This window comes from Eublepharis macularius, chromosome 7 (assembly GCF_028583425.1).
Source record: "Eublepharis macularius isolate TG4126 chromosome 7, MPM_Emac_v1.0, whole genome shotgun sequence".
Lineage (NCBI taxonomy): Eukaryota > Metazoa > Chordata > Lepidosauria > Squamata > Eublepharidae > Eublepharis > Eublepharis macularius.
In genome coordinates, this window is record NC_072796.1 from 95,901,280 (window position 1) to 95,916,336 (window position 15,057).

The following is a 15,057-nucleotide window of genomic DNA, read 5'->3' on the forward strand; positions in this document are numbered from 1 at the left end:
TGAAACTCAAAGCGATATTTCTAGTGGCAATTACATCTGCTCGCAGAATATCGGAGCTGGGTGCTCTATCTGTTCGCCCCGATCTGTGCATCTTCCACAGAGATAAAGTAGTACTGCGCACGGATCCGACTTTCCTTCCTAAAGCGTATTCCATCTTCCACCGATCCCAGGAGATCAGTCTGCCATCCTTCGCTCCTAACCCTCGTCACCCAAAGGAACAGGAATGGCATACCTTAGACGTCCGAAGAGTACTCAAAGCGTATCTGGTCCGAACAGAGGACTTCAGGCAAACGGACTCGCTGTTCATCAATGTCTCCCGTCCCAGGAAGGGACAGCGCATGTCTCCCGCAGCGATAGCCTACAGCATCAAGTCATGCATAAAGGAATCCTACAAGGCCCTCGGTCTCATCGCACCACAGGGCATCACGGCACATTCCACGAGGAGTGCGGCTACCAATGCAGCCCTGAGAAAGCACGCATCGGTGGAAGAAATCTGCAAGGCCGCCGCATGGTCCTCTCTATCTTCCTTCATCCGACACTATCGCTTACACTCAAGCGCTTCGGCTGACGCAGCGTTTGGGCGGAGAGTGCTTCAACATGTGCTACCAGACGAAGAGGCATTCCCACCCGATGCCTAAAGTACTGCTTTGGGAGCACCCAAGATGTCCTCCGCCTCAGAGGGAGAACGGCCCCTTGGTTACTCACCGTGAAGGGTCCTTCTCCTCTGAGGACAGGAGGACATCTTGCCCTCCCATTGCTCTTCGTCCCACGCTGCCAGCCATGTTCATTCTAATCCTTTTCTACTCATGTAGTATTGCTTCCACACCCCCGCCTTACCTGTTGTGAGATGTGTGTTTTGTCTACCTACGTATGCTGTTCTCTACGTATGTTTACACGTTGCATGCTAATTTCCTGTTTTGAGTTCTATTTCCCTAGTTTATTATACCTTTTACATAAGAGAGGTACTGATACTGCTGAGGGGAGTCACCCGAACTGGAGATCTGAGGGTGGCCCCACCTACTAGAGGAAGAGGAAGCAAGATTAATAACTTCCTGCCTCCCCGATTGGACGGTGGGAATCACCCAAGATGTCCTCCTGTCCTCAGAGGAGAAGGACCCTTCACGGTGAGTAACCAAGGGGCCGTTCGGCTTGAACCCCAAAACAGGGTTGCTAACCTCCACACAGGGCCTGGAGTTCTCCCGGAATTACAGTTGATCTCCAGACTACAGCAATCTGTTGCTCTGGAAAAAACAGCAGCGTCAGAAGTTGGATTGTGCGGCTTGACATCATTGCAAGCTCCTTCCCCTCTTCAAATGCCCCCCTTCCCAGACTCTGCTCTCAAATCTCCAGGAATTTCCCAACCCAGAATCGATAACTCTACCTCCCAAAAAGTTTTTATATTCCATTTCAGCCCTCAAATCGCTGACCTTAGGATATCTTACTCACTTGGACTGGTTCCTCAATCATAGAAGTGACTTCTTCCCATCCACCTGTTGGTCTCGCTCTGCCTTTGGCTCATTTTTGCTTTGCTGTCCTTTTAGTTAGGCTTTCCCAGAACGCAGCTGTTCATCTGGGCAGAAAACTTAATTTGGAACTAGGTTGCAATTCTGGCTTTTTCTGGGATTGTGTCTGTCTTTGGCCCAAACTCTGCAACTGATTGAAATCACAGTAGTTTATAATTCGTAGTGGCCTAGTACATGATACGCTTAAAAAATGTTGTTTTGTCTTGAATGTTTTGTTTCAGGACTATTTCACTGACTTAATCACTAATGACAGCATTAATTATTTCAAAATGTCTAAGAAGATATATCCCCATAGACCTATAATGATGGTAATCAGCCATGCTGCTCCGCATGGCCCGGAAGACTCTGCACCACAGTTTTCTGAGTTTTACCCAAATGCATCACAGCACATGTAAGTTAAACTTTTATTTGGGGTTTAAGCTACAAAAGGGAAGATACTGGCTGGATATTAGGAAAAACTGTTTCACATTAAGAATGGAATCAGCTGCCTAGGGATGTGGTGTGTTCCCCTCATTGGCAGTCTTCAAGGAGCAGCTGGATGAATGCTTGTCAGTGAAGCTTTAGGCTGTTCCTGCATTGGACAGGGGGTTGGACTAGATGGTCTGTAAGGCTCCTTCCAACTCTACGATTCTATAATGATACAATGATAAATAGTGCTATTACTTAATCCTTTTTTACTTAGAACGTGACGTTATTACATAGATTGACAAAATTGATTTTTATTTTGTTTTGCTTCATTCATACATACTTTTCTCCTGCTGCCCAAAGGAGTGATGGCAGGAAGAGAGAGTTGCCAGCAGGAAATTTTCTGCCATAGCAGGAGACCTGGCAGCCTTGGCTCACTAATACAGCACTGTGGTAGTAAGCTTAGGGTAACAATTTTCTCTTCAGAGATTATTTGTAATTTCAGAATGCAGTCAGATTCTGGTTTGTTCTTGGGATTGTCAGGCCCAACCTGGCTACAAGTGGGAGAGGGACATGGGGGTGTCTGTTGGTGATGGCATGATGTCTCTTCCAGGAAAACAGTGGAAGTGATGTTATGCCTCTAATTGATAGAAACTATGATAAAACTGTACAGTTTCCGGCTGATGTCACTTCCTGGTTTTCCCTGGAAGTAACATCACAGCATAGGCCTGACAGCCATTTTTAATTTTATTTTTGTCCCACTGCTGCTTGGGAGGACTGGTGGCAACCTTATTTGTTCTTAGACTGGCAACTCTAATTGTTCAGACTTGCAAGTGAGCTCCCTCCTCCCTGATGCACAGGTTTGAGACTGAAGACCTGCTAGCTTGTAAGAAACAACAGAATTCTGACTTTCAAATCTGAGCATCTTACAGAATTGCAGTTTCTTGTCCTCTGAATTGAGATTTGGAATAGGGTTGCCAGGTTTCCTTACCCTTCCAGCAGGAGGGAAGACCATGCACTTTACCTTCTCATTGCTCCCAGTGTGTTTCTCGTGTGTGTCTTCCTGCTCCTGTGCGCGACGTCACTTCTGGGAAGTGACATCATTGTGCTGCCCTGGGAGTGTGCCCTGGAGACCTATTCCCACATCCCTCCGCTCCTGCCAGCAAAGTAAGTGATGACAGGGGGCAAAGGGTGGAAACGGGGGAGTCCCTCCTCCCTTCAGGAGAATAAACAAGGAAAAAGTTGCAGGGGGGGGGGGTAAAATTTTATGCAATAACAGTGTCATAAAAGTTTGGAGACCTTTTTTTCTTTAGCCTGCCATTGACTGTTTTCATATTGCTCCACTATAAATTCTTGTTAGTATGGTTAGAGTAAGCATTTAGGGCACAGTGTTTATAGGCAGAAGCATTTTGGAGTTCAAGACACAGAGGCTGATAACATTATCATGTGATAGTAAATCGGTGTTGCTCCTTTCCTATGTGAGAAGAATTGTCCTAATTTTAGCCTATTCGGTCACAGATGCATAGCAGGATACCCTCTGTGGTATTTTTTGTATTTTGCCTTTCTTCACATACGCTGGGGGAAAGTGTATGTATTTACATCAGAGGCATCTAGACCTGTTAGCCATGGCTCAATGTCACTGCCATCCGTAGCCTCCAGTCTGGTTCTGTGCATTTGGAGGTGTGGCAACTGGCTTTATCAGCTGTAAGACTGTCAATGTGCTTTTGCTGCTTGCTCTTTTAGAAGACTGCACCAGCCAATTGACAACTTACTTGCTGCAGAATACAATAAAGGCAACTGGGGTCATCGGTAATCCAGTTCTATCCCTTGTCACAATTTATATTTGGTGTTTTGTTGCCCTCAGAGTAGTACTTAACTACAGGTATTGAATTCACTGCAGTGTCTAATACTGCTATGAATGGTTTAAGGATTGGCCTTACAATGTGAACCCTCGATTCTGAGATGAGGGTCAAATCCACATTACTCATTCTAAGTCGCATGTTCCCCGCATTCCCCACGCAATCCCGAGTGCCGATCACATTACCTCATTAAACAGACGCATTTCATTCGCATTTCTCCCGAATATGTGGTCACAGGTTTTCAACGGGAGTTTCACGGTGGCCGTGAATGGGCCAATGCGCAATTTACGTGGTTTTTTTAAAAACCACCCCCCCTTCCTGTCTCTCCGGCTGTTCCGAGAGTTCCTATTGGCTGATTCAACTTGCAAGTGCTCCGTAGTCTGCAAAAGACTGTTTTTGACTTCATAACATTGGATTTATTGATTATGCTGTTTCTGAATCAAATCTGGTAGTTTGAAAAATCATTTTGGGGTGAATCCATCCTCAGAACGGACTCGCGAAACTTCCTTTTTAACTGTTTTTTATTTATTTTATTTTATATTACTGTAATATCAAAATTACGAAATATTGAAATAATGACACTCCAAGGAAGTGAAACTTCAGTAAAATTCAGGCACTGAACTGTCCTGCGTAGGAAATGCCCACGAAAGCTTCCCACATGCTTCCAAATTCCCCAAAAAGAAACGGGAGAGAGCCATCAGTGCTGTCAGTGGGGGGAAAGAGAGGCATCATTATCTTCAATGATGTTTCTTTATAAGGCAAGATCGAAATAACGGAAAAGTGCGCTCAAAAAAATTTTAAAAAATGGGCGGGAAAAAAAGATCCCGCCCAAAAAAGCGGTTTTCGAGCGGCCGTGTGACCGGAGGGACGCGCGAGAAAGACAGATTGGAAGCAGGAATGTGAACGAAGAGGAAAAAATCGTGGATTGGAGGCAAATGGAAGATATCCGATAAACATGCGGGTAATGGGTGAATGTGGATTCGACCGAGGTGGGGGGAGGGTGAAGAGCCAGGCCTTCACAGAGATTAAAATGTGGAAGGGAGTTATTTATCATCAGGTGAAGCCGTTTGCGTCTGCCTTTGGTATGAGTTTCTTCGTGACATTGGAGGAGAAGCATGTATTGGACTAGAAATGGGGAGTCTTAGGTTTAAATCCCCATTCAGACTTGAAACTTGGTGACTTGAGCCTGTCACATGCTCTTATCCTAACCTACCTCATATAGTTGTTTGAGGATAAACTGGAGGAAAGGCGAGTGTGCCACCCTGAGCTCTTTGGAGAGAGTGTAGATAAAAGTATGATATAGCTAGTTATATAGAAAGTAAGCCAGACATGCATCACTGTGAATACAGGGCTCCTTCTAAAAAGAAAATACTGTATTTCAGAAAATCTTACGGTATAAGTTTAAAACGACCCAGTGCTGAGGTTATGTGTATAAGCCAAAGCCCCTTTAGAATATTAAATAAGCCATTTCTAAAACTTGGGGTTCTTCAAAGAAACCCTTGGTATTGAGTTAAGAGCTGCAGCCAGAAGAGTAAAGAGGTGGTTTCCTATTGTGGTCAGATGCTTGGAACCCCACTTACCATATAAAAGTGTTTGTGGTTCAGAGCAGAAGCAACATAACTAAGTGTAGTTGATTTTTATTTATTTATTTATTTATTTTCAATTTATATTCCGTCCTCCTCACATTTCCAGCAGGCTCAGGGCAGATTACAGACACATACAGTTAAAATATATAAAACGATTATTATAAATTAGCAATCGTAAAAACATCCAAAATTACTACACAATTTAAAATACATATAAACATGAACATAGCAGCACAGCTAACCAGCCTAAATCATCTCCAGAGCATCTTCGTAGTAAAAAGATGATTTAAATGGGGGGTATTTGTGGTGAGGAGGGCCCAATCCACCATCAACCGGCCAGGGGGGCTCCACCTAGCACCTCCCATATGCCTGGCAGAACAGCTCAGTCTTGCAGGCCCAGCGAAAGGATCACAAGTCTTGCCAGGCCTCGGTCTCCTCAGACAGAGCGTTCCACCAGGCTGTTCTTCAAACAGTGGCTGACGGTTTAAAGAAATGTTCAGCTCCATTCTACTCAACATGACTGATGGTCGCTCTTATGAAAATAACATCTGCTGATAAAATTGAAGTAATATTTATTAATATATGACTCTTCACCAGTTGGACTTTTATATTATGGATTATTGATTGTAACTATTTATTGACTGTGCTGGCTTATTGATATATTGGATTTGTAAGAGATTTACTACTTTCGTAAGTATTCGAGATTGTACACTATTAGCATTTTGCACCTTGCACTTTAAAAAATCATTAAAATTCCTTAAAAATTTCATATAGGATTTGTAGTATCCCTCCCCACTCCCTGCTGACGCCTCATGGTGTTCAGAGACACTGCTGGCCCCTCTTTCCTTTTTGTTTGTAAAGGTGCAGAGAAAGTATCCTTTCTGTACATAAAAGCATTTTGAGGAGGAGACAGCTCTGTGCTATATTATCACATTGCAAGGAATAATTGCAGTCCGTTGCCTGGGGGAAAGTTTTTGGAAAAAAAATAGAAAACTAAGAAGTGCTGCTGTGATGAGGTGGTGCAGTTGAAAGCCCTCAAATAAAAAAAATATGATGGAATGTTCAGAAGAGGGATTTCCATGACTACCAAGCAACCCTGACTAGTGTCTCCATTCTGGAGAGTGGAAGTAAGGCTCAAAAACATTTTTTTCTGTGATTTTTGTGGCTCAGGATTTTTGTTCCATATGCTGCTACTAATCATATCATGTACCAAGCAAAGTAAGGTTTTAACCATAGTTAGCTTCAAGCCAGAGACAGAAACTAGTTTGTATTCACCAGCACACATAAAATGTTAAGCCATAAATAATGCTGAAAAGCGTAAAGAAGGTAAATTCAAGCGAGGGAGAAGAGGAGAAACAATGGTCATCTGCATTAAGCATATGGAACATGTAAGCTTTCATATTAGATAAAGGACTTTATATTAGATAAGGAACTTTTTGCAGAGACTCACCTTGCCTCTCGCCCCCCTCCCCATTCACTTGAAGGTGTATAAAGGTCACACAAACATACAAGGGTATCTGTATAGAACCTCCTTGTATGATTGGGTATGCTGAAAAGGCAGGGTTCCTGATGACAGGGAGAGCACCTTCATGTATACATTTGTATGCACGTCCCTGTGCACCTTCAAGTGAACACATGTCAGTTTTATTATTTTTTTATTTACATTGTTTATAGTCTGCCTTTCTTGCTGAGACTCAAGGTGGATTGCAGTGTCAGTAAATGCAATCAACAGCTGGGACAATTAAAGAAACAATGCAATAGTGACAGGCGGAAATCCGATACAGAACTGAGACTCTGAAACAGAGCATAAGCAATTAAATCTGACATGTTAAACAATGCAGAATTATCCAGTAGGAACATACTTACTATAACAGATAGTACATAGTAATGTACCCTACAGTTTTGATCACTTTACCACTGCATCTCTTTGAGCAATGACAGCTGCCTCACAGATTGCGTGTCCTCAGATTTTATTTTATGCAAAGGACATAAGTTTGGTGAACCTGAAAACAGTCTATGATGTATTCAGTCTACGATGTATTCTGATAAACATGAAATGTTTGAACTTTCTAAGTTAAAAAACACAAACTGAGTATGTCTCTACCTACCTATCTAGTTGTCTTCTATTCTAGGCATCCTATTTCAAAAGTATTTCTTCAAGGGCTGCAGAAGAGAGACCCACATGGATTATTTTGTATGAACGGTGAACAGGTTAAGAGTCCTGTTGAAAGAAGTGAGACAAATTGAAGACAAGCTGCCAGCAAAGCTGCTAAAGGGCTGCTTTCTGTGGCAAGGAACACTGTCAGCTTGTCTTGAGCAAAGAGTGAAAATAAATCTGAGGTTTTGTAGAAAATATTTGGCACTCCCTCCCCCCAAAAACCTAGTCCAGACAGCAATACAGTCCTCCTGTGAGGGAGGTGTAACTTGAACAATTTAACCCTTGAATTTTCTCCCTTGGTGGTCAAGTGTCATTTTCCTCCACGTGTTAAATTACAGCAATCTGACCTTGGATTTTGTTTTTAAAAATGCAAAAGTTGTGATAACAAGAAAGCCTGGGCAAGGCTGGCTTTTACAGACATAGGTGGAAAGTTATGATTATCATGAGTGATCACGGTTCTTTATGAAACACATGGAAGTGACATTCCTGTTAAATTAGAGGCATTCTTAAGCCAATTATTAATTATGTAACATTCTGATGACTGTAGAAAACCTACATTTTGGATGCACTTGAATCAAACCATGTATTCACAGGTGTTTTTTTCCAAGTCTTGTAGTATTCTGGGCTCATATTTGTGAAGCACTAGTCTTATTTAGTAGATCATTCCTCTTTTTCAGCTATTTCATAGGAACTATGAAGATTAAAGTTTGTCATGGAGAAGGCTTCAAATTGAAATTAAGACCCCACAGAGAAAGTAGAGCGTATACCACTCAAATGCTATATTTGAATCAGGGTACATATTCTTGGTGGCTACCTCTTATTGGTGGCACTTCATGAGAGGAATAGGCCTCTTGTGTTTTTTAGAGGTGATGGAAGACTTCCTAGTTTGGCTATAAATGGGTAGAGATAATAAGGGTTGGATAATTTGTCATGGCTTTTCTATAATCTTTTAAAATGTGGGGTTCTATTTTGGTTGGATAGTTGTTCTTTCATAAGTTTTTACTAAATATCAGAACAGCTAGAAATGGAGTGTGACCCAGAGGAGCAGTGGGAAGGAGATAGCCAGCACATATTTCTTCCTTGTACTATTACAGATGACCTGCCAGTAGGATAAAACTCTGCAGTGGCTCGGGAACCAGTGAGTTGCTTTATGTATGCCTCAGAATTTGGGCACCTTTCCAAAAACCTTTGTTGCCCTCCTCCAAAAGTATGAGCTTTTGCAGAGGGGGCAGGTGTTGGTAGAAGAAGGAGGCACGGTATTGCCAAAGCATCTGGATCACTGCTTCCTTGCCCTAATCTAGTTACATAGAAATGACTAGTTGTACCAGAATATAAATGATGTGCATCCCCTTTCACAGTCTGCTGCAATTTTCATACAAGGATAGAACTGGGTCAGGTGAAAATCTTACTATATAGTACTGACAGGGAATAAATCCACCAATGCAGAATGGCAAGACAAGGAGCTTTTGGCAACTGGGAAAGGGGGACTTCGAGTCAAGAAAGTGCAAGGGCTTTGTCCTCAGTGATGCAACTGGAGTAACAAAACCAAGATAACCAAATCCAGTTGGCTACAAGGTGTGATGTCATCATGGAAAGTATGTGGTTTTGAATGTGCTGGAACTATGGGTCTCACTGCACAGTGACGCCTGGCATGTGCTCTTTAAGTGTTGGGTTCCACAGTTTTACCTGGGAGCTGTAGTTTTAAAAGAGCTGTTGGATAGAGAATGATTCACTCTTTTTGTAAAACAAAGAGTTGGGGGGGGGGGGTGAAAAAGAAAAGAAGCTTTTGGCTAGTGCCCTTAACTCCTTAGTTGCTGAACTATACAGCCTTCCCCACCCTCTTTATTTTAAGATCTGGCAGATTCCACCCAGAGGGGTTGCTGAACTACATAGTCTCTCCCTCCCTGCCCCCTCTGTGTGGAATCTGCTGGGTGGGGAGGAACTGTGTAGTTCAGCAACTAAGGAGTTAAGGGAGCTAGCCAAATGCTTTTCTCCCCCCCCCACATCCCTCCCAACTCTTTGTTTTAAAAAAAGAGTGAATCCTTCTCTCTCCACAGCAATCCAGTCTAGCAGCTCTTTTAAAACTACAGCTCCCAAGTAAAATTGCGAAAGCCTTAAACAGCACTTGCCAGGCGTCACTGTGTGGTGAGACCCTACATTGGTACTGAAGCAACAGAGAAACATGAACAAATGCAAAAGACCTAGAGGGAAGGGTTTTTTTTCTCCAAAGAGATTTTCTTATCCCTCATAGGCCCATTTGTTGCTTCAAAGGTGCTTAAACTAGATTTTTGATAGTTTTTTCATATCAAGTAGAGGTGGGCACGAATCCAATTACGACCCAAAAAACTGCACGAACCAGGCCAGTTTGTGGTTTGCGAACCACGGATCGTGGAAGCTCCTTTGAAGGAACTTCCACAAACTGGTTACTGGTTCGGGTTCATTTGGGTTGAATTGGGAAAGGGACGGTTTAAACTTTTCCTGCAGCTTGCAAGTGGCAGGTCCCTTTAAACTATCAGCTGGCAAGCAGCGGGGGGGGTCCCCCCTTGCCACTTGCCAGCTGATAGTTTAAAGGGACCTGCTGCTTGCAAAAAGAAGGGCCCTTTAAATGGCCTGCAAACCCCAGCCCCAGCCCCCCCCCCAGTCCGAGCTCCACACTTACCTTGAGGACTCCTGCGGCCCATGGCATCTTCCCTCTCCTCCTGCAAGGGAGGCCTTGCTACCCCTCAAATGGCCACCACCTGGCCATTTGAGGGGCGGCAAGGTCATTTTCAGCCTCCTCCGTCCCTCTGCGAGCCTGTGCAGGGGTGGAGGAAGCCAAAAATGGCCTTCCTGCCCCTCGCTGGAGGAGAGGGAGGATGCCGTGCTGCTGGAGAAGGTAAGTGTGGGGCAGGGGTTGGGGGGGGGGCTGGGTTTTGGGCAGTTAAAGAGCCCTGCCACTCACAGATCCATTTAAACTATCAGCTGGCAGGCAGCGAGGGGAGACCCCCCACTGCTGCCCGCCAGCTGATAGTTTAAAGGGACCTGTTGCTTGCAAGGCAGGAAAAGGCCCTTTAAACTGTTAAATGTGTTTTCCCCTGCTGCTGCTAAGTGGCTGGAAAGGGGTATTTAAACCCCACGAACCGCGAACTGGTTCATAACTGGTCCCAGTTTCGTGCCCATTCGTGGTCTATGGTTCATTAAAATCCACGAACCATGAACCTCATGGTTCGGGATTTCTTTTGTTTGTGCCCATGTCTAATATTAAGGCCTCAGTTTCAACAAATGTGCTTAGAGATGTACTGACAGCTATCAAGTATAATAGATCCATCTATGTTTTGACTTCTGTAGCAGCATTTAACCTACTCAGCCCTATTCGGATGTTACAGTAAGTTGCCTGCTGGTGGTGGGCAATCTTCCTGCAGTTTGCTCTGTTGCCTGCCAATCGGAGGGGCACAAACCACCCAGCAAACACCTGCCATCAGCAGGCAAACCTGGCAAATGCGTAGTGGATGTGCTCCTGGTGGATGTGATGATATCACTTCCTGAGGTGATGCCATCGCACCAGCCGCAGGAGTTCTCCCACACTTTCTGGGGGGCAATTTTGGCCCCAAACAGGCTGAACCAGCCCTGTGCAAAGCACAGGACTCCAGACACCAGTGTGATGATGTCTCTTCCAGAAGTGACATTATTGCATCAGCACTGGGAGCGCACACGCACCATCCCTGTGAGTCCTGGGTTCCCTCCTCCTGCTGGGAGGGTATAGGGACTTGGCAACCCTAAATACTTCCAATGTAAGTAATGCTGTTTTCATGTCAAAAGGGTTTTCTTTTGGTACTGTATTTGAGTGGTTACTGTCATATTCCCACTTAAGGATCTTACTGGTGGAAAAGAAAATTGTGTTATTTGTGTGTGTGTGTGTCCTCAGTGTTAGCAATTTTAGTGTGAGAAATATTTAGTGTAAGATGTAACTAATAAATGTGCCACTAGATCTTATCAATGTGCACAATATGTACAAATGGCATCTAGTTCAATGTTGTGCAGTATTTTTAATTTACGATTGAAGTAATTTTTCAGAATAAGACATGCATCATGAAATAAACCGTAATGGCAAGTTATGAGACAGAGCAACAGGAAAACCACAAAAACATTATCAAAAATAATATACATCCTGGCAGCAATCCTAAGTAAAGTTTTTGTTGGCACAATTCTGTTGAAGTCAGTGAGGCTCTGTTTCAGAAGAACAAGTGTTTTTGGATCTCAGCATAGCATCCTAGACCTACAAATTTCCTTCAGTATAGAAGATGAAGGTCAGACTGTACTTTATTTGGAGAACTGCTATTGCTGGGAAAATGCATTTTGGATTTTCTCTACTTTTTCTTTTTTTTCTTTTTTAAAAATGAAGGGGATCATGAGAGCCTAAATCAAGTTAGTGACACAAATTCAGATTGGTACATTCCTTGGTTTTTTCTACTCTTGGTGATGGTTGATAGATGAGTAATAAAAGGACATTTTGGCAAGGAGGGGAGGGTGGAGAGTGAATGAGTGAGAGAATGGAAGGACAGAAAACAGGCTACCCCCCAATGCCTTGAGATAAGCAGTTGTGTGACATCAGGTCATCCCATGGTCATTTGACCATTAGACACCCTACCCACTACCTCAGAAACAAAGTTCCCTGAGAAATTCTACCCAAACAATTAGCAGTAGTAAACAATCTAAGTGCCACATTAGTAGACTCAAGGAAGTCAGTTGGGAGAAGTACTTGAGGGTGCACTAGACCCTTCGATCCTTCAGATACGCTCTGCAGAACTCTTTGTTACCGGGACCTTCTGTACTCAATGAGTGAAGAGTTTCTTGTTTGAGGTATCTCAAAACAAGATGTCTTCCATTGTTTTGTTAGGCTGGGGGTATTGATAGCGGTTTAGTGGCTGTTTGCCGGTTTGGAGAAAAGTCTCCCTTGCGTCAAGGTGGCCCTGACCGCTAGATTTAGTATCCATGGATCAGGGCCACTTGACTATTAGAATATAAGATACTGAAATTTTTACTGTAAGATGGAAGGGTCACATCTTTCACCACAGAAAATATGCTGGCCAGCTTCACTTACTTGCTGATCTCTACTCCTGATTTTTGAAACTGAGAGATAATTTGTTAAAAGGGAAGAGCTACAAAAACTCTCTTACATTAAAATTTTAAAAGACTCATATATCATGTGCTCAGGTACAGGTAAGAGCTAGAAGTATTCCTGAGGGGGTTAAAACTTTTGAATCTTCAATATAATTTTGTTTTCCAGAACCCCCAGCTACAACTATGCACCAAATATGGATAAGCACTGGATTATGCAGTATACAGGCCCCATGCTTCCTATTCACATGGAATTTACCAATGTCTTGCAGCGCAAAAGACTCCAGACTTTACTATCAGTTGATGATTCCATGGAAAGAGTGAGTTATGAGAAACATTGAAAACCATTCTTTAGTTTTCATCCTCTTTAAAATGTTTGATTTGTTTATTTATTTGGCTTATTTATACCCTGCCTTTCTCCCCAATGGGGACCAAAAGTGGCAGACTTCATTCTCCTTTCCTCAATTTTATCTTCACAACATCCCTATGAGGTAGGTTAAGCTGAGAGAGTATGACTGGTCAACCAGAAAGCTTTCATCACAGAGTGCAGATCTGTACCTGGGTCTCCCAGATCCTAGTCCAACATGCTAACCCTGGGGTTGCAGTATTTTCTACATATGCATGGGTCATTTTTTTCCCTGTCCATAGACATTTTCTACAGAGAATGTGGGGAAGAGAGAAAGATGTGTTTTCTGTAACATATGGAAAATATAAATACTGTAGGATCTAGTGGAACTTCAAGAAATATTGTTACTGCAAGATACTGTGCAGTGTGCTTCACCCTTCCCGTGCATGCTGAGCAAGGTGTTCCTCCGTGGCCATGCGTGTTCATGCATACAAACCCACATCTTTTCTGCCCTACCAATACTGCTGAGACTTTGGAAGAGTGCGAAAGTCATGTTTTGTTACCAGGAGGATGCCCCAAAGGCCTTGTAACATTACAGGATCTTCTGAATGGTTGTCGGTTTTCTGATGGAAGGGTGCATGGTGGCTACTAGTTACATGTGAATCCTTAGTATGACTGTGAGCTCTAGTAACTTTACCAATGACCTAAATAGCTGATTGAGATTGTTTACATATGAATGCTTCTGTATGTTCTTATGTGTATACTGCTATAATTGATACAGCTTTCCCCCCTATATGCTGTGTTTCAGCTATATCATATGCTAGTGGAGACTGGAGAATTGGACAATACCTACATTATTTACACTGCTGACCATGGTTACCATATCGGGCAATTTGGATTGGTCAAGGGGAAGTCAATGCCATATGACTTTGATATCCGCGTCCCTTTCTTTATTCGTGGTCCAAGTGTAGTGCCGGGATCAGTGTACGTTCTCCTATGTCTGCAGCACAGCTGTTGTACCTAATGTAAAATATTTGTAAGCATATTTGATTGTCCTTTTTAGTGGCTGATTTTCTTTCGTCAAGTTTATTGCAAATCATTGATTGAGAGGAACAACCCCCCCTTTTAATAGGTTGTTTAATAATGACAAGGTTGTTAAAGGCCTGAGTATCCACATTTATTATAGCCCATTGCAGTTCTGCATTTTGCTTGCTGCTAAAGAGTTAACGAGGTCATATAAGGACATCTTTTACTCATCTTGACTTAATAAGGTGGATAAATATAGCTTTTGTTGCAAGTTTGGTAAGTGTAGTGCAGCTGCTTCACCTCCTTGCTTAATTCAAAGAATCCTCTTTCTGTCAAAAATGTGCTTAGTGTGTATGTTGTAAACTTGCAGTCCCAAAAGGGGAACTTGTACTTTGCTCATTATATCAAAGTATATTCCAGCATTAATTGGCATTCATATTCCACATGAATGTGAAAGGTTATGTCTAATACAACTCTACCTTTTCTGTTAATTTGCAGGGTATCTCAGCTCGTGCTGAATATTGACCTTGCTCCAACTGTTCTGGATATTGCAGGACTTGACACGCCTCCAGATATGGATGGCAAATCTATTCTAAAACTCCTGGACCTTGAAAGACCAGGAAACAGGTGGGTGTAAACTGCTTCTTGAAGGTTGCTGCTGGTCTGAATAAATCAATAAAGTGGACAGAAAGTGAACTGTGGCGAAACATGGAACTGGCTGCTGTTCTGCATTTTCCCAGACCAAAACCATTTTAAAGAGCACATTTATAGAACTGCGGGAATGCATGAGAAGATGGTTAGGTTGTTTTGAAGGGGGGGAAATGAATTGTTCACCTTTAATTGCCTAGGCAAACATAGTCACATATGCCAACAGTAAATATTATTTTGATTTCAGGTTTCGAACAAACAAGAAAACCAAAGTTTGGCGTGATACATTCCTAGTGGAAAGAGGGTAATTATGGGAACTGAGAGAGGCCTGGGAAAATTGCCTGATTGAGCAACTACACTTCTTCTTTCATCTCAAGCAGGCAGTGGAGAAATCCATCTTGTATGCAAC

General features: G+C 42.9%; 1 protein-coding gene across 3 annotated transcripts in view; it reads left to right on the plus strand.

The window, feature by feature from the left end:
- The window catches only part of SULF1 (sulfatase 1), a 61,404-nt gene that overhangs the window by 17,345 nt on the left and 29,002 nt on the right, over nt 1-15,057 (plus strand). For all 3 annotated transcript variants that reach the window (XM_054984735.1, XM_054984734.1, XM_054984733.1), the window contains 5 exons: nt 1,745-1,914; nt 12,798-12,948; nt 13,783-13,958; nt 14,499-14,627; nt 14,896-14,952. In XM_054984735.1, the coding sequence (XP_054840710.1) occupies nt 1,745-1,914; nt 12,798-12,948; nt 13,783-13,958; nt 14,499-14,627; nt 14,896-14,952 (683 nt within the window). The remainder of the gene's footprint in view (nt 1-1,744; nt 1,915-12,797; nt 12,949-13,782; nt 13,959-14,498; nt 14,628-14,895; nt 14,953-15,057) is intronic.